The sequence below is a fragment of the Ambystoma mexicanum genome, chromosome 13, assembly GCF_040938575.1.
Source record: "Ambystoma mexicanum isolate Mex_15411 chromosome 13, UKY_AmexF1_1, whole genome shotgun sequence".
Classification (NCBI taxonomy): Eukaryota; Metazoa; Chordata; class Amphibia; order Caudata; family Ambystomatidae; genus Ambystoma; species Ambystoma mexicanum.
Genome location: NC_090938.1, coordinates 738619836 through 738647189, shown reverse-complemented (window position 1 = coordinate 738647189; position 27354 = coordinate 738619836). Strand labels below are relative to the sequence as shown.

Here is a 27354-nt window from a genome sequence, read left to right as displayed (position 1 = left end):
TTCCACCCAACATCTGTTTGAGCCACTACCAGTGATTACACACGAACCCCTGCTACCACAAGCATGCACCCTCCTCTTCCACCCCTGTGTACCTTTCCACCCCTGCTACCACAAGCATGCACCCTCCTCTTCCACCCCTGTGTACCTTTCCACCCCTACCACAAGCATGCACCCTGCCATTCCACCCCTGTGTACCTTTCCACCCCTGCTACCACAAGCATGCACCCCCTCCTTCACCCCTGTGTACCTTTCCACCCCTACCACAAGCATGCACCCTGCCTTTCCACCCCTGCTACCACAAGCATGCACCCTCCTCTTCCACCGCTGTGTACCTTCCCACCCCTGCTACCACAAGCATGCACCCTCCTCTTCCACCCCTGTGTACCTTTCCACCCCTACCACAAGCATGCACCCTGCCATTCCACCCCTGTGTACCTTTCCACCCCTGCTACCACAAGCATGCACCCCCTCCTTCACCCCTGTGTACCTTTCCACTCCTACCACAAGAATGCACCCTCCTCTTCCACCGCTGTGTACCTTCCCACCCTGCTACCACAAGCATGCACCCTGCCCTCCCACCCCTGTGTACCTTTCTGTTGTATTTGTAGTCTACTCCCTCTTCTCCTATCCCCCCACCCCCCATTCCCTTTGCTCCACAGACCACGGTCTGACTCACCCCGGGCGGGGGGCACTATGCACCACTATGCGGCCCAGCTTCCGAGCTGTAAGGCCACTCCAGCGGTGACGGGCGCAGTAGGAAAGCTTGTTAACACGACACAATATATAATGCATGGCTTGTGTAATTCCCACGTCATCTTCACACAGGCTGGCCGGCCTACGTGGAAAGGTAACCCCCACCCCAGGGGAAGCAGCGCCGGGCAGACATATTCCATAGAAGGCGCATTCATTCCCCGCCGCTGCTCATTCACGGCCTACTCCAATAAGCACGCCAGCTTTCCCTCCACCCTGGCGGCCCGCGACCCGCAGGCCAGAGCTGGCACTTTCTGGCGGAGCACCCCAGGGTGGAGGGGAAAAGAAGTTCCGAGGATCGTGAAAGACCGCTCCACGCCGGGGAGAGGGGATCGGGGACACAGTCTGCGCCAACTCAGACCTCACCCCCTGTAACAGCGGATCCGTTGGGAACCTGGCTGCACAAAATCAAGCGCGCGGCCGAGACAGCAGGAGCGTAGAGATCCAGGGTGCAAAAAAATGTTACAGCGGTAGAGGTGGCAGCCAGGATCCAAATATCACACACCATGACACGAGAGGATTCAGGAAAGAGACTGCACAAGATCACACGCATGGCTGAGAGCGCAGGCACTTCTGGAAGCAGGCTGCACAAGATCACACCGCGTGATAGCAGGAGAGTGGGGAAAATGGATGAAGAACATCACACCCTAAACCACAAGACCACACCCCGTGCCAGCAGGGAGTCAGGAACCAGGCTGCACAAGATCACACCCCGTGCCAGCAGGGAGTCAGGAACCGGGCAGCCCAAAATCAGATCCCGAGAAAGAAGTGGAGTCTGGAAGCAGGCAGCACAAGCTCAGACCCCAGGCTGCACAAGGTCACACAACTTGACAGCAAGGAAGAGGTGACCCAGGATGCAGAATGCCACAGCCTGCGAAAGCAGAAGGGACGGGGACCGGGCCTGAGACACTATCGTGGCGAACTGGCACACACACGACCACCCCCCGTTTCAGGAATCAGGTGAGCCAGCCACAACTTCGGACTAGTATTTGGCAAGAAGCGATATTTTTCATGGGCAGGAAACGCCAGAACTCCGAACCGATGTTCTTGTCGCAGTGGTGATTTGGGGTGCAGTCTCGTATATGCAGTTTTGATTTTCCCATTATAACCGCAGGACCGCACGCCCCCGAATGAAGAGAGAAACCAGACTGGGTGGGTGACTCGCCCCCAACCCGGTGGTGACCAGGAAGACCTGCAGGTTCAAATAAAGGGCCACAGTGGGGGTGCCGCGACCTGTGCTTATCGGGGGATAGACATATAAGAATGGGTGTTTACATAGGCTGGGGGTGGAGCTGGGGGTGGGGTGGGGCTGCGGGCGGGGGCGGGTGCTGCGGGTGGGGCTGGGGGTGGGGGTGGGGCTGCGGGTGGGGCTGGGACTGGGGCTGGGGCTGGGGGTGGGGCTGGGCAGAGAAGCCCTTAGAATAGGAATCACCACAACAGTGCACTGCACACAGGGTGCAGCGCCTGCAGTGCACCTTTTCATCACGGGCGCCGTATTAATGCCTTCGACATTACACTGCACTACAGTGTAAAGTATCTGTGCAGTGCAGCCAGTCGCCACATACAGTGTGCAGTGCAGCCTGTCCCCTCGCAGTACAGTGTGCAGTTAAGAATCTTTGCAGTGCCTCCAGTCGCCACATAAAGTGTGCAGTACAGTCTGTCCCCTCGCAGTACAGTGTGCCCTTAAGAACCTTTGCAGTGCATCCAGTCGCCACATAAAGTGTGCAGTGCAGTCTGTCCCTTCGCAGTACAGTGTGCCGTTAAGAACCTTTGCAGTGCCTCCAGTCGCCACATAAAGTGTGCAGTGCAGTCTGTCCCCTCGCAGTACAGTGTGCCGTTAAGAACCTTTGCAGTGCATCCAGTCGCCACATAAAGTGTGCAGTGCAGCCTGTCCCCTCGCAGTACAGTGTGCAGTTAAGAACCTTTGCAGTGCATCCAGTCGCCACAGAAAGTGTGCAGTGCAGCCTGTCCCCTCGCAGTACAGTGTGCCGTTAAGAACCTTTGCAGTGCATCCAGTCGCCACATAAAGTGTGCAGTGCAGCCTGTCCCCTCGCAGTACAGTGTGCAGTTAAGAACCTTTGCAGTGCATCCAGTCGCCACATAAAGTGTGCAGTGCAGCCTGTCCCCTCGCAGTACAGTGTGCAGTTAAGAATCTTTGCAGTGCCTCCAGTCGCCACATAAAGTGTGCAGTGCAGTCTGTCCCCTCGCAGTACAGTGTGCCCTTAAGAACCTTTGGAGTGCCTCCAGTCGCCTCATAAAGTGTGCAGTGCAGTTTGTCCCCTCGCAGTACAGTGTGCCGTTAAGAACCTTTGCAGTGCATCCAGTCGCCACATAAAGTGTGCAGTGCAGCCTGTCCCCTCGCAGTACAGTGTGCAGTTAAGAACCTTTGCAGTGCATCCAGTCGCCACATAAAGTGTGCAGTGCAGTCTGTCCCCTCGCAGTACAGTGTGCAGTTAAGAACCTTTGCAGTGCATCCAGTCGCCACATAAAGTGTGCAGTCTGTCCCCTCGCAGTAGTGTGCAATTAAGAACCTTTGCAGTGCATCCAGTCGCCACATAAAGTGTGCAGTGCAGTCTGTCCCCTCGCAGTACAGTGTGCAGTTAAGAACCTTTGCAGTGCATCCAGTCGCCACATAAAGTGTGCAGTGCATTCTGTCCCCTCGCAGTACAGTGTGCAGTTAAGAACCTTTGCAGTGCATCCAATCGCCACATAAAGTGTGCAGTGCAGTCTGTCCCCTTTGCAGTGCATCCAGTCGCCACATAAAGTGTGCAGTGCAGTCTGTCCCCTCGCAGTACAGTGTGCAGTTAAGAACCTTTGCAGTGCATCCAGTCGTCACATAGTGTGCAGTGCAGTCTGTCCCCTCGCAGTAGTGTGCAGTTAAGAACCTTTGCAGTGCATCCAGTCGTCACATAGTGTGCAGTGCAGTCTGTCCCCTCGCAGTACAGTGTGCAGTTAAGAACCTATGCAGTGCAGCCTGTCAACAATGTGGAGCTGGGACGCATCATCGGCCTGGGCACCAATGAGAAAGTGGCCCGGATCCATTGAAATTCAGTAAATGTCCGAATAGACTGTTTGATTGCTACCCAACCTGGAATTGCTTGTAAAATATAATGAGAACAGTGCGTTTAAAACAATATTTTCTTAGCAACGTTGGTTAAAACGACTGTAGTAACTTGTGGAACTGGCCCCAATCTGGCTAAAACGTGGCCCATTCTGGCCCCCACTAGAATCATGGGCTGCAATTTCGGGCATTGCCCCCAAGTATGCCTGCCACCACACCAAGGTGTGCAGTGCAGGCTGTTTGCTCGCTGGCAGTACGTTGTGCAGTATCTATGAAGCGCAGCCTGTCACCACACCTGCATATGTAGAGTCGTTTGGTCCCTCGTGGTAGTGTGCAAGATATATGCAGTGCAGCAGCCTGACTCCGCATTTCATCCTGCAGTAACTGCGCGGGGAAGCTTACCCCACCAGCCCCAGGGGGCAGCATGTGTGCAATATAGTCTGTCCCCTCATGACCGATTGCACTGTCTGTGCGCTGCAGCCTGTCCCGTGCACTGCAGATCACAGTACCCTGCCAGTCTAGCCTGTCCCCGTGCACTGCAGAACACAGTACCCTGCCAGTGAGTCTAGCCTGTCCCTATGCACTGCCGATCACAGTGCCCTGCCAGACTAGCCTGTGTCTATGCACTGCAGAACACAGTACCCTGCCAGTGAGTCTAGCCTGTCCCTATGCACTGCCGATCACAGTGCCCTGCCAGTCTAGCCTGTACCCATGCACTGGATCACAGTACCCTGTCAGACTAGCCTGTCCCTATGCACTGCAGATCACAGTGCCCTGCCAGACTAGCCTGTCCCCATGCACTGCAGATCACAGTACCCCAGCTGCGCATCCTGCCCTGCTTTACACGAGCAGTGTACCAGTGTAGCACAGCCTGCCCACGTGCACTGTAGTGTACAGCACCCGAGCAGTGCAGTCTGTACCCATCAGGTCACAGTATTTGTGCTGTGTGGCCAGTCTATGTGCGCTGCAGAGCACAGTTCAAAAGCAGTGCATTGTGCCGCGTACACTGCACTGTACCCGTGCAGTGCAGCCTATCTCCATCATACAGAGCACAGTTTCCGAGCAGTGCAGTCAGTGCCAATCAGGCCACATCTTGTGTGCAGTGCGGCCTTTCTGTGCACTGCAGATCACAGTACCCTGCCAGGCTAGTCTGTCCCCAGGCACTGCAGATCACAGAACGCTGCCAGTCTAGCCTTTCCCCATGCACTGGATCACAGTACCCTGGCAGTGAGTCTAGCCGGTCCCTATGCACTGCAGAGCACAGTACCCTGCCAAACTAGTCTGTTCGCATGCACTGCACATCACAGTACCCTGCCAGTCCGTCTATTCTGGCCCTGTGCAGTGCAGATCACAGTACCCTGCCAGTGAGTCTAGCCTGTCGCTATGCACTTCAGAGAACAGTACCCTGCCAGACTAGCCTGTCCCCATGCACTCCAGATCCCAGTACCCTGCCAGTGAGTCTAGCCTGTCCCTATGCACTGTAGATCACAGTACTCCGCCAGACTAGCCTGTCCCCATGCACTGCAGATCACAGTACCCTGCCCGTGAGTCTAGCCTGTCCCTGTGCACTGCAGAGCACAGTACCCTGCCAGTGAGTCTAGCCTGTCCCTATGCACTGCCGATCACAGTACCCTGCCAGACTAGCCTGTCCCCATGCACTCCAGATCACAGTACCTGCCAGTGTAGCCTGTCCCCATGCACTGCAGATCAAAGTACCCTGCCAGTGAGTCTAGCCTGTCCCCATGCACGGCAGAGCACCAGTACCCTGCCATTCTAGCCTGTCCCCATGCACTGCAGATTACAGTACCCTGCCAGTGCGTAAAGTCTGGCCCCATGCACTGCAGATCCCAGTACCCCAGCTGCGCATCCTGCCCTGCTGTACACGAGCAATGTATCAGTATAGCGCAGCCTGTCCACGTGCACTGTAGTGTACAGCTCCCGAGCAGTGCAGTCTGTATCCATCAGGTCACAGCATTTGTGCAGTGCGGCCTGTCTATGTGCGCTGCAGAGCACAGTTCACAAGCAGTGCAGCCGGTCTCCATGCGCTGCAGACCACAGTTCCTGAGCAGTGCAGTCTGTGCCCATCAGGTCACCTCATGTGTGCAGTGCGGCCTCTACAGTGTGTGCATCCTGCTCCCATGCGGTGCAGTCTGCAGAGCAGAGAACCTGCGTATTCTGCTAACTCTTGTTTCATGGCTCCGTCTTCCCTTTCCCCTCCCTCCGCCCGCCTCCCAACCCTTCCTCCAACCTTGATTGGTTGGGCGCCTTCCAGCAAGGCACCGCAGCACTGCTGCACCGTGGGGAACGCCACTTCCACCCGGCTTCCCCAGGTGAGCAGTCTTGGGTATCTTGACCCTGTGTGCCCCAGAATGTCCAGGCCAGCATTGCGGGTTGCCTCCAGGCCCCGCGTGTAACTCTTTTTTCACTGCTCCCTCTTCCCTTTCCCCTCCCTCCGCCTGCCGCCCAACCCTCCCTCCAACCTTGATTGGTCAGGTGCTTTGCTGCAACCACCTCACCCGTGATTGGCTAATACCATAGCCTTAATGGACCCTGCCAGGGCAGCCCCCTGCCAGGCAGCCCCTGCGGCTAAGGGCCCAAGACCAAGGGCGTCTCCGACATTGGCTGCTCCAAGATGTGTCTGCAGGTGTCCTCAGGGGAAGCCAGCAGTTAACAGACACCAACAAAAACTGGGAGTGTGGCATGGGTGGGGTGTAGAGCAATTACTCTACTCCAGAAAGCCCCTGCCACTCTACCTTACCTTCCCATAACAGACTGCCATAGATTTAGCCCATGCATACTTAGAAAGATTTGTGACCACCAGCCTGATTTTATCCATGACAGTATTTGAAATGTTGCCTTGCACTGCATCCTAACATACTAGTCAAGGTTGCCAAATATCAAACCTGCACGGAATTGTGGACGCTAGCCCGCGTCGCATCTGTATAGGTTTGTAAATGTCAGCATCTGCCTCACTTAGATGGAATTAGGAAGGTTAGCATACACCACACCTGACAGAACTCTGATAGAAATTATAGAAATGTGAATGTCGGCATGCACCACACTAAGTTAGAATTCTTAGCTTTGGTCTGCCTCGCATCTAGAGAGGATTATGAACGTTAGCACTTGCCACACCTAGATGGAACCTGAATGCTAGCATGTGCCAGCCTTAGAATTGAGAACATTAGGCTGCGCCGTATCTAGATAGGATTGTGAATGTTAGCACTTGCCACACCTAGATGGAACTCGAATGCTAGCATGTGCCAGCCTTAGAATTGAGAACATTATCCCGCCCAGATCTAGATCATTATTGGGAAGGTTAGCGAGAATTATGCAGACCAGCAAGTACTACACTTAGACAGAACTGTGAATGTAAGCATGTTAAATGACATATAAACCACTAACAAATATAAGCTTAAACTCTCTGCTTACTTATCTCACTCAAAAAACTCACACAACCATCTCTCGCACAAGAAGCTGCACGCACTTCACCACACTGCAACAACACATAAGCCGCACCAACGGCACACGCGGACTGACACCGATCCAATACTCGCACCAAAGCTCTGCACCCGGGGTCTTCCGAGTTGAAGCTGCAAACAGTACACCACTCCTCTCACTATCCTACTCCCTCTTCACCTTACTAACCCATCCCACCTTCTCGTTTACAGATCCTCCAGAGCGCCTGGGGACCAACTCCGTTGGTGACGGTGCGCTATATAAGTACCTTTAACATAACATAACATAACATACACTGCACTGCACCTGTGCAGTGCCCCCCCTCCATGTCATGTGGGGAAGGAGCAGGAAGTCCCTGACAGATGCTGCTCCTGAGCTCTGAGACTTTGATCTCTCAGGTGTGGGCGGGCGGCTGCCCTGATCCCTGGAGAGGAGGCGCCATTGGCTGCATGGGGAGGGCGGCGTCCCTGGGCGGAGGGAGGTGAAGCTGGATTCCAAGGGCTTGACAGGAGCACCCTCCAGCCCCAGGGGGGAGGGCGCAGGGGGGGTGTTGGAGAATCTCTTGCGGGTGTCTAACCTCACTGCGAAGCCCCTACACCTTTTCTGATGCACTGCGCCCATCCTGCGCCACTCTTGCTGTGCTCGCCAGTCCTTCTCGCGGTGCAGCGCTGCACCCATCTTGAGAGACCCCAGGAGCCCCTCGGACTCCAGCTACAGTGTTCCACAACTCTGCAGCGCCCCAGGCCTCGTGTAGAGGGTCCCGCGTGGTCTCCAGCCCGGCCCTTGCTTTCTCGGGCCCTTTGATCACCTGCGCGTGGCAGGGCTCATGTTTACCAACTTTGGAGCGAGGTGAGTGTCTCTCTGGGGGCGGGGCTTTGTCAGGTGGGGCCCCACCCCTCTGGGGGCAGGGTCCTGTCAGGTGGGGGGCCACGCCTGCCAGGCTGCACTGGATCCCGCCCACGCCTCCCAGTTCCTGCCCAGAGTCCGCCGTCTCGGATCAGGAGCGCCGCCGGAGCAGGAGTGTGACTGGGGCAGGTAATGTTCTGATATAACTTTACAGCTGTGTGGAGGCCTTACTCGCGATGGTGCCATGAAGGGGGGCGTCCTTCTAGCCCCCCCCCACCCTCTCAATGCACGCTGCTCGGAAAGAGGGGGTGCGAGGGGGCGGCCATACCTGAGGCTTGCTTGGGTACACGTGGACAGGGGGTGGGATTTAAAGGCTACATGGACTATGGAATATAGGGGGTGGGGATGCAAACGAGGTCGACTGCGACCCACCCCAAGAAACCCAGACCCCCCTAATGGGTGGGGGCGGCTTCATCTGTGTGAACAGTAGAGCTGTCAAGTTATAACCTGCCGGGTGAGAATCCTTCCAGGTGTTTATACTGTGTGACTTGTAGAAAGCTGTAGTGGGTGGGATGGGGTGCATTCTGGGTTCTGTAGTCCTTCGGGGCTGTCAGTGCTGATCGAGGCAGAGTGCAGGCAATCCTTTGCAGATATGGCCGAGTTAAGCGCTCGCATCGAGCACGGGGGAGACCTGCATGACAGAGCCACCGCATCCGTTCCGAGATCAAACACCTGTCCTCCCAGCGCTTAGCAGTGGGAGGAATCACCATGAAGCGCTGTATAAGAACGCACATTCTTTTTTCTTACGGGAAAATGTATTTTTTATATGCACTGGTTAAATAATTCAATCTTACATATAAAGAAAAATGAAATTATTAAATTAAACAAATCTCAGATTTACATACATCAATTACAATTACACACAATACTTTCAATTAAAATACAATATTAATATCTGATTCCCCATGCACATTTCCGTACACGAATGGCAAGGCTCGGCACATGGCACTTGCCAGTCTCTGCCAGAGGGTATCTGGTATGACCCATTGCGACAGGCAGAAATAAATTGCGCCAATAGCCCCAATGGGACCCTCTCAAATAGCTCGGCATTGGACCTATTGAATTATCCGTCATTGAGTGGCTGTGGTGGTTGCAAGTTGTCACCTTAGGCCTCTGGTGACGTCTATGCTCTTTCAAGGTGGGTGCATTCTGGGACATGTAGTCCCAGAATGCTCAAGATTTCCCTTATCGTGTGCGGGGAGCTAGCTCAGCTCTGTTCGTTTTCTTTGTATTCTGTGACATGTGATTTTTGTGGGGTCGTCTGTGTTTTAATTGGGAAGAAGTGCATTGTGGACCTTGCAGTTCTTAGGAGGTGTCTGTGCTGCAGTTAGGCATGTGCACTGTAAGAGATCTGTACACTTCTGTTGGGTGGGGGCTTGGCAGAGGGCCACAAGTCACTTGTGAGTACGCAGTCTTTTATTTTAGGGAAGTAATTGTACACATTTGAGAGTTTTTTTTTCCCCGGATAATATTGACACCCCTTATTACTTGGCATGCATGTAGTGACATTCGAGCCAGGGTGGAGTGGCCCACTGGGAAATCTCCAGAGTTCCCTGTAGGTCAGTCCATCCCTGTCCAGGGTGCAGAGTTCCCTAGCCTACTGAGAAACCTTCTGAGTTCCTTTAACATCGAGAGGTGCAGGTGAGTGCATTACCCCCAGGACCCTCCTGGGCCCTGGGGAGCTACATCCCAGCCTTTTCAGCCACCCCCCTGGCCCGACCACCATCCATGCTTCCCTCTCCTTTCCTGCATCCCTTCTGCTTCCTCCCACCTCCCGAACCACGCCCTTCCCCCGATTGGCTGGTTCCCTGTTCATAACCCACCTTCCCAGGCCAGTCCTCTGCCGGCAGCCCCTTTGGCTAAGGGCACCAAGGCAAAGGACAGCCCCAAGGCAAAGGGCAGCTCCACAAAGTGTCTGCAGATGTCCGCCGGGGAAGCCACAGAAGCCAGCAGTTAACAGACACCAACAAAAACTGGGAGTGTGGCATGGGTGGGGTGTAGAGCAATTACTCCACAACCGAAAGCCCTGCCACTCTACCTTACCTTCCCATAACATAGACTGCCATAGACTCAGACCATGCATAGTTAGAAAGATTTGTGACCACCAATTTATCCGTACCAGTATTGGAAATGTTGACTTGCACTGTATCCTAACATACCAGTCAATGTTAACAAGTGTCACACCTGGAGGGAATTGTGGACGCTGGCCGGCATCGCATCTGGATAGGTTTGTGAACATCGACATCTGCCTCACTTAGATGGAATTAGGAAAGTTAGCATGTACCACACTTGATAGAACTCTGATACAAATGATAGAAAGGTGAATGTTGGCATGCAACACACTTAGATGGCATTCTTAACTTTGGCCTACCCCGCTTCTAGATGGGATTGTGAATGTTAATATGCGTCACACTTAGAATTGAGAACATTAGCCTGCGTCGTATCTAGATAGGACTGAATGTTAGCATGTGCCACACCTCGACGTAATCTTGAACATTACCCGGCGTCGCATCTAGACGTAATCGTAAATATCAGCCGGCATTGCACCTAGATGGGGTTAAAATGATAGTATGTGCCACACGTCCATCGAATTGTGATTGTTAGAATTTGCCCAATTAGCCAACCCACTAACGATTTCACCCCTCTGCATATACCTCTCAAACTCTAACCAAACACAACCACAAACCTATAACACAACGATCCGCACAAACTTCACTACAGACTACCAACCAGAAAACCCCCCCAAGCCCAGCCAACGGAATTTCGGGTTGAGGCCGCCAACAGCACATCACTGCTCTCTTGCACTTTTCCAGCTTACTTCCACTCACTCTCCCCACCCCCACCCTTTTTCTGAGCCGCCAGAGCACCAGGGGACCACTCCGTTGGTGATAGTGCACGGTACAAATATCCTTTAACCTTAATATCCTTTAACATTAACATAGGCCAGACCACCCCTGTTCCGGTTGCAGAGTTCCCTAAAGGCCAGTCCACCCCAGCACAGGGTGCAGAGGCCTACTGAGAAACCTGAGTTCCTTATAGGCCAGTCCACCCCTGCTCAGGGTGCAGAGTTACCTAAAGGCCAGTCCACCCCAGCCCAGGGTGCAGAGGCTTACTGAGAAACTTTCTGAGTTCCTTATAGGCTAGTCCACCTCTGCCCAGGGTGCAGAGTTCCCTATAGACTAGTCCACCCTTTTTTGGCTGGGCTAGGGTGCAGAGGCCTTCCAGAAAATCTCCAGAGTTCCCTATAGGCCAGTCCACCCCTGCCCAGGGTGCAGAGGCCTACTGAGAAACCTTCTGAGTTCCTTATAGGCCAGTCCACCCCTGCCCAGGGTGCAGAGTTCTCTATAGTCCAGTCCACACCTACGCAGGGTGCAGAGGCAGGCCGGAAAATCTCCAGAGTTCCCTGTAGACCAGTGCAGCCCTGCCCAGGGTGCAGAGGCCCGCCAGGAAATCTCAAGAGATCCATATAGGCCAGTCCACCCCTGCAGACAGCCATGGCATCTATTTAGTGATAACCAGCGCACAGTGACGTGCCCTGCGCCCTGCCATGCCGGGCCTGTGGCATAGCAGCCTGTCTCTTCCTCCCCAGTAAGTTCCTCGGGTCTGCTTCAGGGGTTGGCAGATGGTCACTGGGATGCCAGGCCCATGGAATGGCTTCTGTTAGTATTAACTGGCACCTGAGAAGAAAGGGGAGGGGGGACTGGAAGTTGGGCGCAGTGGCATCCGTGCCTGGCTCTGAGAGGTCCAGACACTGAATCTGAAAGCAGGCCTGCATGATCACTGCCAGCTGCTGGATAAAGAGAAGGGCGCTGGCAGCATTGGCAAAGCCGATAGGCCTCGTGTTTGCCCGCTGAGCACGCAGATAAGCAAAACCTGATCTGCATCCGGCAAACATTGCAAAAACACGTGCCCGGTGTGGGAGCAAGCTACCACCCTGTCCATCAAGTTCTGCCCCAGGAATGACTCCAAGGCGCGCCCTTTCTCTATTCCCCATGTCTCTGGAGATCATATCAAGGGGGGGGTGAGTCCAATCAAACCTTCCTCGTGCAAGGGTGGCACATGCCCCCCTCGATTATACACAAATGCCCCGATTCCCATCATCCCAAAAACCATTCCCTCCTCCTTTCATGCTTCTCTTGTTCCTGACTGCTTAAACCCGGCATGGATTACACCACTCCTATGCAAGCATTGGCAATGCCAACAGTTCGAGCTTTTGTGTAGGCATGGGAAAGGCACTTGCCAAGTGGTATTAACTACCAATTGTTGGCAGCAGGTGCAACATGATGCGAGTGCCCGGGCATCTAATAGCAGTACCTGGCAAAAGCCTAAAACTTATGCACAAGCCAAAACTGTTGGCTTTGGCAATGCTTGTTTTTAACGGGACTTCAATGAAGGACAGGCAGGGTGCTTATAAATCGAGTGGCTGAAGGCAGACCTAATAAGACATTTTTATTACACCAGCAGCTCGTTTACAGCTCCAGTTGTCATTAACCCTCAGAAGACTGCTTTGAACAAACACTGGCAGGCCCTTTGAATGCAAAGACTGATCGTAAGGCTTAATTACAAGGAGCTCAAAGAGTTCCCATCGGGAGGTGGTTTGGGCGGGCAGAGGCGGGAAGGGGACGGAATGGCCATAGGGATTGGCATGGCCATGGGCAGGCAATGGGTGGGCACATAACCAAACAACACCTGCAGACTCTGTGCCCCGCCTCGTGTCATTCCTCCCTATCTGTACTCCAATGGAATAGTTTCAGCTTATAGGTAGCGCACGTGCCATCCAATGGCCTAAACTAAAAAGAAAACTCTGGATCAGACAATGGGCAGTTACTACAGGCCCGTTACCTGTGTTCCATTCCTCTTGGAAGATCATTGATGGGGTGGCGTATCTTCTCGTCCAACATTATTTGGATATCAACAATATTCTAGGCGTTTGTCAGTCGCGCTTCTGCAACCGCGCTCGTTGACCTTAAATATAATATCACAAGCATTCTAGAGAAGGGGCATACTGCCGTCCTGATGTAGCTTGATTTACCGCAGCCTTCCACCTGGTGGATCATCCCATTCTGGCGGGAAGACTTCCTAATGTCGCTAATTTCTCTCGTGCCACGGCCAAATGGGTTGACTCCTTTCTTTGTAATAGGGTCGCCAAAGTCTTTGTGGATGATGTCATAGTCTCTCCTACTGCACTCCCTTGTGGCGTACTCATGGTTTGTGCCTTGCATCTACTCTCTACACCATATATACCCAACCACTATTCGACATCCTGGATCAGCTGAGTGTCCGCTATACAAATTATGCAGACGATACCCAGGTTCGCTTCCAACTTTCTGGAGACCACAATATAGACACCAACTCACTATCCCTCAGTGACACAAAAACTGAACTGCTCATTCTGGGTACTAGGTAAAGACTTTAAAAAACTCGACGTCCGTTCCTCTATCTCTGATTGTCCCATCCCAGTGGTCCAGAAAGCTAAGCCACTGGGGGTTTATTTTGATTCTGATTTATCCATGAATACTCGTACTGATTACCTTCGACCCTCTTGCTCCTAAGATCTCAAGCTTCTCAGACAAACTAGGCCTTATTTGAGCAAAGCGGTGCCACTTTGGCGCGTGCTATCATGTGTCCCGAGCTTGACTACTGAAATTGACTTTTTCTAGGGACCTCTCAAGCCAACATCAACAAGTTGCAGGTCATTCAAAATGGCGCTGTTTGTGCCATTTGAAATCTTTCTGCATGGACGGGAGCATGTTACTTTCTCCATGCGATCGCTCCACTGGCTCCCTGCTCAGGACCGTATTAAGCACAAGATTCTTTCGCTTACCCTTAGAGTCTTGCATGATTCAGCAGCTGCCCGCCTCATTGCTAGGATCACGCTTCAAGGATCCAGAAGACTCCTGCGGTCTCAGGACCCCTTGCGTCTGGAATTGGGCCGCTCAGAACTCCAGCTAATGGGGAAGCAGCACCAACTGTGTGGAGCAGTCAGTCTCTTCCTATTTGCAGTTTGCCAACTACCCTCTCTTTTAAAAATAATCTTAAGACCTATCTATTTTAGTTCTCGGCTGCCTGGTTCTATCGTTTGCTTGTCTTTCTGATTTTTCTTATCTTTTATTTTTGTTTTGTTGTTTGTTTTTGTTTGCTTTTTTGTTTGTGCTCTGGTGCTTATGGGCTTGTAGCGCTTATCATAGGTAATAATGTTTTGTGTTCTATATTGGAAGACTGTGTAGAAAAGTTGCAGTACGCTTGTTGCCGTGCAACATGTGTTGGGCGATGAGTGATTGTCCACTTTGTCTGCCCATCAAAAGGTCTCTGGTTCCATTTTGTTTACAAGCTTTCTGAGAGCTTCCAACTAAGTGATTTGTCCAGGATCATACAGTTTGGTTTAGAGTTAAAGATGGATTATGATGATTTGACCAAGATCAGACAATTTGTCAAGGGTAGAGAGCTGACCGCTTAGACAAGAGCTCCCATCTCGGCCTGGGCCTTCCCAAGCCAACTTTATTCCCAGCTTGATGGGGGGACGTTTTTTTAAGATATCCTTTAATGCAGGGGTCTGCAACCTATTGCTCTCCAGATGTTTTGTACTACAACTCTAGTCATAGGCTATAGGGAGGGATAATGGCAGGTGGAGGGGCGTTGCTAAGGGGGCTATAGCCCCCGAACTTTTGGTTGTAGCCCCGGATAGAATCTCAGGAGCTACAGCCAAAAGACTAGCTAGCCCCCAGTCCCAACAGTACCGACGTCAGCGTAGCCCCGGGTCTTTTCCTGACCTAGCAACTCCCCTGCAGGTGCATGGGGAAGGGAGGATAGCACAGGGGCAACGTGCTGGTCTTGGAAGCAACCGAATATAAGGTCAGACTTTAGCCGGGCGCAGGAGACAGATTCAACCGTCTCCCCATCTTACCTTCTCACAGTGTGTTCTCCATTCTCAATGACATAGGAAATTTTGATTTTCAAGTTGTTGGTCATATACAAAAATGATGAACCTACATCTCATGTCACTGAGTACAGTTTCCATTATATAGTGAATTTTCAACTGTGTATGTTTTTTCATGAATGGACATCATGGATTGTTATGAAAAGAAACAACTGGATTATTTTGCAATATAAAGTTCATTAAAAAAAGCTCATAATAGAAAGTTAAATGATAAATTAAAATTCATTTTACATATATTTTTTAGTCATGTGTTTAGCATCAGTAAGCATGTTGCTTTTCTTAATGGTTGCCCAGAATGAAATGTGTTCCCATTAGGGTCTAAATAACCAGTGTACACTGAATTCTCCCTGTACACCTCCTAGATTTATAGAGGGGAGGACAACCCCCTTGTTACAAGGTCTTGGAAGCAAGACCAGGCAGAGCAGCAGAGGTTTGAATCCCGTATCTGTGCTTAGAAACCGAGCCCCAGTATTAAGCGCGTTATAAAAAAAACAATAATAAATAAATACATAGCAGTCCAAAACATCTGGAAGGCTGCAGGTTGCAGACCCTTGCTTCACTGCCAACATATGTCCTCTTTCTAAGGGGCACTCAAATCGTGGGAGTTTGGGGGACAAACCGAGAGAAGGTGGCTGAGAAAGCAAAAGAGGGAATTATAATGAATGCCCCTGTAATGCATAGTGGAGAATGCAATGGACGGTGATCTGCCAAAGAACACACAATGTGGGATGCTATTTAAGGTCATTCCTCGTGTGCTCACGAGCTGTAGGTCAAGCAATGGCCTCTGCTGCGGGCATGTTGAGCTGTATTCCTAGTACTCTAGCCTGAGACCCACACATGCATCCAGAGTTCTGCAAAAGGTACTTTCAAGGATTGCTACCTTAGTATGTTGAGAAATATATTATATGCCAAAAAGTGATGGATGGGAAGCACTACATTAATCATAACCACTGGGGATGCCACCAGGCAACTTTGCATTCCTTTCTCTTGTGCCATTACAAAATGGGACCATCCATAAGCAGGTCATACTGGGCCCATACGCGAAAACGAGGCGCTCAGGCAAGCGTACCTGGCGGTGTCCCCTTTGCACAGAAGGACAAGCAGCCTTGTGTTGGGTCCAGCGAGCAAGCAGGTGCAGGCACAAAGTCAAAGTCACTTTGAACCGTGCAAATATTCCATGAATCGTTAGAAGGAGCTGCCTCACTCTGCTTGCACTCACACTCATTCCATACCTACGTGCCTCCAGTTTTTGGACGCAGTGCTGGTGAGGTGTAGTTTAGAACCCCACAGCAGACTGAACTGGGACCGCACACCGCTCACCAGAGGGCAATCATTAAGTTGCCCCCTTTCCCCCTCCACCGTAACTTTTGTGGCACATCATTTTGTCCCCCTCATTTGGCAGGGGCCCCTTTCCTTTAGATGTCATGCCCGCCCACCGGACCCCCAAATCCTTCACACCACAGATCAAAGAATCCTTTGACCAATCAGTCAGTCACATACAGCTGGTCAACGCGAGACCAGGTGTTCACCATGACGCCGTCTACAAGGTGGACATGCGCTATGAAGTGGCTGTAAGGCAACAAAGCGCTGGCCAACACGCTTGCATACATGAAAACACATACTTCCACGTGGAGAGAGTTGTCTAAAAGACACACAACTGTGTGTAGTACACACAGACCCCCGGCTAGAGTTCCTTTCATCATTCACGCAGCCTCCCATATGCATTTCCTGGTATTTAATCTGTGTTCTTGTGGGGGGGGGTTGCTTCTTATACTGCGCGTGCGCATATACTATATGTTGCGAAGTGCTAGGTTTCGTTATGATGCTATTTCAGGTCCTGTCTGTTTTGCTTGGGGGAAGCCAGGTAACATTGTGATGCTGGGTATGGTGTGGTGTGGATTGTACACCAAGGTGCAATAGGTGTATGCAATGAATTGTATTCTTTTTCTGCCAGTGCAGGGCCCGCAGCTGCCGTCAGTTGCACTGGGAGACATAATCTCCCACGCATCAGTTAACGATGGGGTGAGGTATTCTTCTTTGCAACTCCATGCGCGTTCAGGCCCACCCCACCCCATAGGAACGGCCCATGCAGCTGTGGTTAACCTTATCCAGTCTTCCCTGGCAGTGCCATTGTCCGGGCCATTCCCCACTTATTAACTTCGTATTCCCAGCCGAGGTCCGCCTGTGTGTGCTTTGCGGACTGGCTTCAAAGGTCGCTCTGTTTGTGGGCAGGAGTTGGCAGCGCTCTCCAGTTAAATGGCTCACTGCCAGCAGGAGTTGAGATGGAAGTTCGCCCGGTTTCCTTTGCACCGTGACGCAGGCTGTGTGATTGATTAAACGCCTCCGCCCCCAATGCATGGGGTGACTGCCAGTTTGCCTATTGGTGGGAGGCGCCCTGAAGCCTCTGAAAGCAGCACGCAGCGCTTCATAAAGAAGACTCTGCTTTTCAGCTGTCACCATGTACACCCCAGTGCTTTGGGTGATCCTGCAGGGTGTCCCCTTACCCCCTGCGGATCTGCCGTGAAGGGCAGTCCCCGGTTACCACACACCTGAATTCCATCTCGCAGATCGGACCCCCGAAGTGTGGTCTTTTCCGTTCTCACTCCCTGCCTGTAAAGCCCACAAAGGCCATCCTCGCCCGCTCTCTTTAAGCCCGGGGTCCGCAACCTGCCACTCTCCAGATGTTGTGGACTACCGTTTCCACTATTCTAACTGGGACTTGGAAAGCTAATGCTTTGCTCCAGTATCCCCAGTCAGCCCAATAAAAGGTGTAAACGCCTGCATCTTCTGTGATCGCCACTACCTGCGAGTTGTACTTGGGTGAGCAGCCACTCCTCTGGAGAATCTAGCCAATGAGTGTGGCTGAGGTTAGTGGGAACCCATGGCCATTTGATTGTTTGCTGACGTGGGGCTTGACGACCCCATTGGAGTATTTGGAATCATAAAAGGGACATGTTTAAGCGTGACAGGTTCAGACTACTAATAAAGCTTGGGACTATTCCCAAAGGGCTGGCACAGAGCGCGGGGGGGGGGGGGGGTGGGGGGGTGAGATGTAACACAGCTCCTAAGCATGGGGACATTTAGGTTTAACGGGGCAACGTGTCAGAGTTCAGCACCCTTTGAATGCCACCTGTCCATGCAGTGCTGTCCAGGGGTGGGGGCTCTTTCAGAGAGATGGCCGCCTGCCAGCCTAGTAATTTGGAATCGGGTGCTTTGAAAAAACACAGTTCCCAGCCGGGGCAGAAATATAACCCTATAGCAACAAGGAGCTTGACCGTGTTCTCTACAGCCCTGTAAAGTAAAATCCCACCTGTTTCTATAAATCAGCAAGTTTATAGGTGGGAGCAATTCGTTTGAAACCCTGGAATTCTTCACACACATATAGCACACAGGGTGTTGCATGGTGTTCAGTTTTATGGAGTCAACCCTTGCTGGGCAGCAATGTGTGCTGCGCAACAAGGGTCTAAAGAAACCTGGCTAGAATGTCCAGCAAGTAGCATACAAGCCCATATCTCTGAGCGGATCCCTTTTGGAGCCTGTACATGAAGACATTATGTCATTTCTCAGCTTGCTGACTTCAGATGTCTCAATCTAGCCAGCCAGGGGCCGGATTACAGAAGCTCTGCACCGGTGCAAGTGCAAAATTGCACAGTATTAACACTAGGGCAAAGTTTCCCCAATTTCTAAAAACACTGGGAATCATTAGAAAACCCTTGCACCATGACAAGTGCTGTTTGGCATGGTATAAGCACCAGGGAAAAAATGTCCTAGTGCAAAAAAAGATGAATTTTTGCACTAGGGCAAAGTTCCTCCTTGTTCTAATACCATTCCACATAGCACCAGGACAAACGGTGCCCTGGTGCAAAAATGCACTGAAAATGCCTCTTGCACTAGGATATTTTTTGTCCTGGTGCTTTATAACATGTCAAACTGCACTTGTCGAGGTGCAATGGTTTTCTAATGTGTCCCAGTGTTTTTAGAAATAGGGCAAACGTTGCCTTAGTGCTAATACTGTGCCACTTTGCACTGGTGCAAAATTTCTGTAATCTGGCCCCAGGTGCTTTTCAGAAAGTTCGACTGTATAGAATATTAATATATAATATTAAGAGGGAAGGCTGGCTCTGCCATGGTTTGCATCTCTCAGAACAGGGCATTGTGTTGCTGTGGGATCTCTCGGAACCGTGGGCGATAGCAAAGTTCGGTGCTTTGTATATCAATGAGCCGCTATGAAGCCCTGGTCTGCCCTGTGTATGACGTCATGGAGGAAGACTGGTCATGATTGGCTACCGAGTTTGCCTGGTCAGCCTAAGTCAAGTGTTCTGCAATTGGGAGAGCCCGGTGGTTGGGCCCAGAGAACAATGGTCCTGGTCTGTCCTGCCATGGGGTGAAGGCTATGCATCGGTTCTCCTGCCTGCAAAGTCTAGGAGCATTTACACTTGGGTTGATTAAATAGTTGGCGTCCCTCTACCCACCCTGTACGTCCACACACCATGTGCTCACACAGAAAGTTCAATAATTAGACTTGATGGCAAATAAAGAATATTGCAACTTGGGTTGGCTATAAAATACACCACAACCAGCTGGTTATTATTGACCTAAGTGCGTCAAAATAATGGGGGGGCCCTTTTCTTTAAAAAAAGCCTGCCTTTTAGTTGCCACCAAGATGGCGGCACCCGAAAGGTACGCAGGGAGGCACTAAACCTTGCCTGAACTACAGTGGCTCCACATCACGGCTAGACTCTGGTGCAAACCTGCGTGTGCCACCTACAAGGCACCAACCGCCGGTACGCTGGCCTACCTGATGGCCAAACTAAAAACACTGGGCGGCACAGCGGGATCTTGCAGTAAGAGGATCTGCAGACTGGAAACTAGACTGACTCCCAAGGAGGAAACGAGGACATGGTCCTTCACTTGCTATGCTCTGGTCCTCTGGAACTCCATCCCGGTGCCAATCCGAACTGCTCCAAGCCTCTCTCAGCGTGGCAAGCACTAAAGGCCTGGCTCTTTCTTCCCCAATATGTCGGTGTCCTCTGCTTTGCCAACCAGTTGGTGTAACCTATATTGCCGTTTTCTTGTGTGCTTCCCCCTGCGTATATTGCTCTGTGAGGATTAGAACAGTTTACTTGATGACTTGTTCAATTCTCTCTGTCAACGTTTTGCTCGACGGCCTATAAAGCGCTTCATTGCTCCAGAGTTGGGTTCATGCTATTAAAATATCTCTCCCTGTTTCTGTGGACAAACCCTGTCCCTCCACACATCCTGTGTCCTCCCCCCGGCTGATCCCGGATTCAGTTTCCATCACTTGAATGTCCGTTCGCTCGATGAGTCCGCACGTGCCACCGTGTAAACTTACCAACCTATTGGGTTCTGCTTCGCTCAATGGGCACAGCATGGCAGGTGGCACAATAGGGGGAGGGGTTACAGACCCCGGATAATAAGGTTACTTAACCTCTCGGTTCCAGTGGCCCAACGTGCCTTACCCTGGAAGGCGACAAAATAAAAGCCAACAGACCCCGGAGAAGAGTGTGCCACCAGATGCCTGGAGTGGCATTGCCACACCGGCAAGTCTTTTTACTACACCAACTACGCTACTCATTGGGAGTCCACAGTGATGCCCATTGGCATTGCACCACCCGCTCAAGAGTTTCCTTGCCCTCTGCCCTTTGACCACAAAGGTGGCAGCTTATTTTGTCGCTATCTTCCAAAATATTGTGCTTCCAAGCAGTTTTTGGGCTTTGACTCCCCATTCAACTCTGCTGCCCCTTCAAACCGCTCCATGCCTGGGGCAAAACCCAGCAGCGTGGGGGCAAAGAGGGCATGAGGGGGATTCCCCAGTGTACTCTTTCAGGGTGACCAGCTGGAACGAGAAAGCCGGGTTACTTGGACACTGGTAGATGAATTCCCTATAAAGGGGGATGAACATAACCTCATGCCTGGCAGAGACCACTCCAGCGTGAGCCAGCCTGTATTCCAGCACACTACTGAATAAAGCCAGCTGCCACGCTGAGCATCTAGCTGACTCCATGGAGCTGCCACAATCCAGCTGAATAGATCCAGCTGCCACGCTGAGCATCTAGCTGACTCCATGGAGCTGCCACAATCCAGCTGAATAGATCCAGCTGCCACGCTGAGCATCTAGCTGACTCCATGGAGCTGCCACAATCCAGCTGAATAGATCCAGCTGCCACGCTGAGCATCTAGCTGACTCCATGGAGCTGCCACAATCCAGCTGAATAGATCCAGCTGCCACGCTGAGCATCTAGCTGACTCCATGGAGCTGCCACAATCCAGCTGAATAGATCCAGCTGCCACGCTGAGCATCTAGCTGACTCCATGGAGCTGCCACAATCCAGCTGAATAGATCCAGCTGCCACGCTGAGCATCTAGCTGACTCCATGGAGCTGCCACAATCCAGCTGAATAGATCCAGCTGCCACACTGAGCAGCTAGCTGACTCCATGGAGCTGCCACAATCCAGCTGCCACGCTGAGCATCTAGCTGACTCCATGGGGCTGCCACAATCCAGCTGAATAGATCCAGCTGCCACACTGAGCAGCTAGCTGACTCCATGGAGCTGCCACAATCCAGCTGCCACGCTGAGCATCTAGCGGACTCCCCGAAGCTGCCACAATCCAGCTGAATAATCCAGCTGCCATGCTGAGCATCTACCTGACTCCACAAAGCTGCCACAATCCAGCTGAATAAAGCCAGCTGCCACATTGAGCATCTAGCTGACTCTGCAAAGCTGCCACAATCCAGCTGAATAGATCCAGCTGCCACGCTGAGCATCTAGCTGGCTCCGCAAAGCTGCCACAATCCAGCTGAATAAAGCCAGCTGCCACATTGAGCAGCTAGCTGACTCCATGGGGCTGCCACAATCCAGCTGAATAGATCCAGCTGCCACACTAAGCATGTAGTTGACTCGACACAGCTTCCACAATCCAGCTGCCACACTGAGCATGTAGTTGACACCATCAAGCGCCCACAATCCAGCTGAATGGACCCAGCTGCTACACTGAACATCTAGTTGCTGCCACAATCCAGCTGAATAGATCCAGCTGCCACGCTGAGCAGCTAGCTGACTCCATGAAGCTGCCACAATCCAGCTACCACGCTGAACATCTAGTTGCTGCTACAATCCAGCTGAATAGATCCAGCTGCCAAACTAAGTATCTAGTTGCTGCTACAATGCAGCTGAATACGTCCAGCTGCAATGCCAGTGGAGTAACTTTGCTGAGAAAGTTGGGGGGGACAGGATTTGAAGAAAAGGTGCCCCAGCCAAATGAATGGGGACACAATGGTGTGCCATGAAAGCTGGGGGGACAAACACCCCTGTCACCCCCTAAAATTACGCCCATGTGGAATGCTGAGCATCTACTTGACAGCACCAAGCGCCCACATTCCAGCACAAAAGCTGCCCTGTGGTGCCCACACTTTCTACCACTGTGCCAACCTCACGGTTACTTGTTGCACCATTGCAGCCTACCATATTGAACATCAGCGTCCCAACCCCCCTGTGGCTGATGGCTTCAGCACTTAAACGTGGACGATTGCTCCCAGCAGATGGAGGCAACGTGGCACCTCTCCCACGGTCACCTCTGTTGCCAGGAGCCACAAGCCATCCCAGTGTGGATAGGAAGGGCTCTGCTGGGCGCTGCCAGTTTCCAGGGAAAGTAGAGAAGGTGGCTGCGCCCCTACACGCTCCCTGGGCCCCCAAACGGCCAGGCTGTGCAGGCAGGTAAGCTGGTTGGAGGGTGGGCTGCCTGGGTGCCAGCCGCCAGGCTGCCTGAGAGCGCACGAGTCCTGCCAGTAGCTTTGCCGGGATGGGCAGGTGGTACCTGTTCTGCTCCCCTCTCTCTATTCCAGGGAAGTGTTGCCACCTATGGATGACTTCTTGCGACTGTTCATTGAGGCCTCACCTGCATTCTCAAGTTCATTCGATCTCCTGGCTTCTGTTGAAATGCAATATTGACATTTTGTGCGGGAAGCATCTGCACAGGCCGCGTGGGCGCATGGGCCTGCTGCGCGCCTTCCACGCGGCGGGAGGGCGTTCTGCTCCGACACGTCGGCCCTGCAGATGTGTATTCAGGCCGATGTTCTTGGCGCACAGGTGGGGACTGTGCGCCGCCGCCCTTCCCCGAGCCGGTTCTCCCAGCTGCATCATTACTCAGCTGCTTGCTGCTCGCCACAGGCGTGTCGCCTCGCCTGCACCGTGCGCGCGCGGGAGCAGTGCCTGCTGCTGGCCACTGGCGTGTCGCCTCGCCTCGCCTGCACCGTGCGCGCGCGCGTGGGAGTATTCCCTGCTGCTGGCCACAGGCGTGTCGCCTCGCCTGCACCGTGCGCGCGCGCGGGAGTATTCCCTGCTGCTGGCCACAGGCGTGTCGCCTCGCCTTCAGCGCGCGCGCGTGGGAGCATTCTCGTTTTATTTAGCCGGTAAGATAGCTCTGCGGGGTGAGCGGTCGCTGCTGCGATCTGAGCAGGATCTGCAGGTCGCAGGTTCGAATCCCGGCAAGGCCAACTCAGCCTTTCATCCTTCCGAGGTGGATAAATGAGTACCAATTTCGGTTGGCTGATATTGTATGTAAATATGTGCTCTGTAAAGCGCTTTGGATAAAGGCGCTATATAAATAACACATCATTATTTATCAATGGATGACTCTGATGGCAGCTGGAGACAGCGACCCTGTGGGCTGTAGCATGCCACGAAATGGGAGGCTATGTCTGAAGTATTGGGTACACCTGTGGGGGTCATCTTTGGAGGATTGCTTCCAGTCCTGGAGGCCACGTCTGCAGTATTGGGTGCACCCCTGGAGGATTGCATCCAGTTCAGGAGGCCATGTCTGGAGTATTGGGTGCACCCCTGGAGGATTGCTTCCAGTCCTGGAGGCCATATCTGCAGTATTTGGTGCACCCCTGGAGGATTGCATCCAGTTCAGGAGGCCATGTCTGGAGTATTGGGTGCACGCCTGGAGGATTGCTTCCAGTTCTGGAGGCCACGTCTGCAGTATTGGGTGCACCCCTGGAGGATTGCATCCAGTTCAGGAGGCCATGTCTGGAGTATTGGGTGCACGCCTGGAGGATTGCTTCCAGTTCTGGAGGCCGCGTCTGCAATATTGGGTGCACCCCTGGAGGATTGCATCCAGTTCAGGAGGCTATGTCTGAAGTATTGGGTACACCTGTGGGGGGCATCTTTGGAAGATTGCATCCAGTTCATGAGGACATGTCTGAAGTATTGGTTGCACCCCTGGAGGATTGCATCACGTTCTGGAAGTCGTGTCTGGAGTAGTGGGTGTACCCCTGGAGGAATGCATCCAGTTCTGGAGGTGAAGCCAGGAGTATTGGGTGCACTTCTGGAGGACAGCATGCAGTTCAGGAGGCCACTTCTGGAGGATTGGGTGTACCCCTGGAGGAATGCATTCAGTTCTGGATGCCATGTTTGGAGTATTGGGTGCATCTCTGGGGTATTACATCCTGTTCAGGAGGTCAAGTCTGGAGTATTGGGTGTAACCCTGGAAGATTGCATCCAGTTTTGGTGGACATGTCTGGAATATTGGGTGCACCCCTGGAGGATTGCATCCAGTTCTGGAGGTCATGTCTGGAGTATTGGGTGCAGCTCTGCAGGATTGCATTCAGTTCTGGAGGCCACGTCTGGAGTATTGGATGCACCGCTGCAGTAGTGCATTCAGTTCTGGAGGGCATGTCTGGAGTATTGGGTGCACCTCTGCAGGATTGCATCCAGTTCTGGTGGTCATGTCTGGAGTATTGGGTGCATCTGTGGAGGATTGCATCCAGCTCTGGAGGTCATGTCTGGAGTATTGGGTGCACCTCTGCAGGATTGCATCCAGTTCTGGAGGTCATGTCTGGAGTATTGGGTGCACCTCTGCAGGAATGCATCCAGTTCTGGAGGTCATGGCTGGAGTATTGGGTTCACGTATGCAGGATTGTATCCAGTTCTGGGGGTCATGTCTGGAGTATTGGGTGCATCTCGAAAAAGACTAAGAACCACAAAGCACACCTATTCAGAAGTTGGTTCAATTAAAGTTGTTCTGCAAAACAATTGGTTATTAGGTAAGTGTGACTTGAGGTGCAGGGGAGAAGTACTCGGCCTTGGTACCTAGGCTGGACAATATAACAAAAGACAAATTGTTTCCTAATTTAGGAAACCCGCATCCCCAGGCCAAAGCCTGTATGTATTTTAGTATCAGAGGTTGGGTCTGTGGTACTGGACTCCACAGAGAGAGTTGTGGACCAGACCTTTACTCTTGGCTTATAGAGAATTACTTAAACAGTTCTCAAAATTTTTTTAACCTTTTTATACCAAGGTCATTTTTTAGAGATAGCACTATTAGTATATGACAATTCATTTTTGATCTAAATCAAGTATTTATTCATGTTAAAAAAACACACATTCAATTTGACTGGCCCAACGTGTTTCGAGTTTACTTGTACTCTTCATCAGGGGCAAACATTCTTTTTCTTACAAAAAAGTTCTATGAAGGAAAAAAAGGGTATATTCGAATATTCATTTACATAATTCAATACATATTGTATTCATACATATATTCATCTTGGCATTATTTAAAGGCAAATGAAAATGCAGTTTGAGTCCAATGACACACAATTATTGTTTCCATATTTAAAGAAAAAAAATATGTATAGTGTATAGGGTAAATGACCACCATGTCTCTATTTCTCTATTTGTCCAGGTTAGTGATCATCAAAACTAATAAAAATTATTTTTGCATTTAAACCAAACAGATATGGTGGACTAGTCGTGGTAACACTAAAAAGGAGAAGTAATACCTCCTAATGTACAAAGAAATTCGTAAAAATGACTTGACTATGAATAAAAAAACAGCTATAGTGCTTAGAGGTTACTGTGGTCTATTTGCTGCATATAAGAGTAGCTGACTTACTCGGGTTCAAAGAAACATAGGAGGCAAAATTCTCCTATGTTGTCCTTCTGTGTAGTAATTAACCACACTATGTACGGGTCTGCCAGGAGGGCAAGGATGACATCACTTCCTGGTCCATCCTAATGTTCAAAAATTGAAGGTGAGTATCTAGATAGTCATAACAAATACATATAGGCTAGGCTTTTGTGATGTTAACTTACTTTTTGTAGATTCTGGTCAAGGAAATATTTTTTGGGGAAACAAAGGCTTCTCTCTGCGTTCTGAGCGATAAATGTCCCGGGGTGCTGTGGCTTCCTGGTAAATTGCTGCTGTCCCTACAGTTAAAAATAGTTAAATGGTAAATATCTAATGAAAGAGGTATTACTCTATAAGTGTCATCCCTTCTGGTTAACTTACTTGTTTATTCAGAGGCAGGTTGCATCTCAAAGGTCTTCCAGGGACAGGGTAAGGCCACTGCTACAGGAGCTCGACCGATCCGCGTCTTGCCATTTTGAAAAATGGAGCGGATTAAATACCTGCAGGTGATGTAATTCACGCATGCGCGAAATAACATAATCCGGCGGCCATTTTGAATGATGTCGTCATTCGCGCGTGCGCGAAAAAGACGTGGCATAATGTTTACGTTTAATATTATGTCTAAGGTAGTGCCAGGTTGAAATGGCTTTAGCTACATCTACCACTGTAGATATATACTGGTGAAAATAATGAGAAACAAACTCATTTGGGTAATTACATCGTGTTTTAAAGGAACGTACATTGAGGAGGGTTGAGAGAGATTCTACTTCCCCTATATCTAGTGTGGACAGAACGTCCAATGCTAGTATACTATGCATGGCAATAAAGGTAAGGTTTGTCACATTTAATGCATAAGAAGATGTCTAAAAAATAGCGCTGTGGTTATCAAAAGCTGAAAAAACACATTACCATCTTTAAAATGAGTAAAAAGTATCTGCAAGTCAGGATGAGTAACTATCCTGTGCTAATGGTTTCTAATGGAGTAAACTATTCTGACCCATGGTTGCAGGAATGTTGGTGTCCTTAGTAAATGCATAATAATAACTATGCTTAACAACTCAAAGAGACCTGTTTGTCATGTTTCCCTTTAGTATTTCATTACAATCATAACATCAAGCAAAAACATCAAAAAAGACAAGCACAGGTGGCCTTTCACAAGCATATATCTCAGTTAGACATGGGCTGACCCTTATAATGGGGTGGTCAATCTCATCACTTGACAATTTGTCATTAGCCAGTGACCGGTTAACATAAACAGTTTACTAGAAAATGTTCTATATAGGAAATCTATTTACTGTTTATTCCTCATATGTT

The 27354-nt window shown here is 51.1% G+C and overlaps 1 protein-coding gene across 5 annotated transcripts in view; it reads left to right on the top strand.

The window, feature by feature from the left end:
• Positions 1–979: 979 nt before the first annotated feature.
• The window catches only part of LOC138521867 (putative leucine-rich repeat-containing protein DDB_G0290503), a 141902-nt gene continuing 115527 nt past the window's right edge, over positions 980–27354 (top strand). Inside the window, exon 1 of one of the 5 annotated variants that reach the window (XM_069635018.1) lies at positions 980–1710. In XM_069635018.1, the coding sequence (XP_069491119.1) occupies positions 1612–1710 (99 nt within the window). In that variant the 5' untranslated portion in view covers positions 980–1611. Of the gene's footprint in view, positions 1711–7777; positions 8117–8150; positions 8303–27354 lie in introns of those variants that run through there. The other 4 variants (XM_069635015.1, XM_069635014.1, XM_069635017.1 and 1 more) reach the window with 4 other exon arrangements.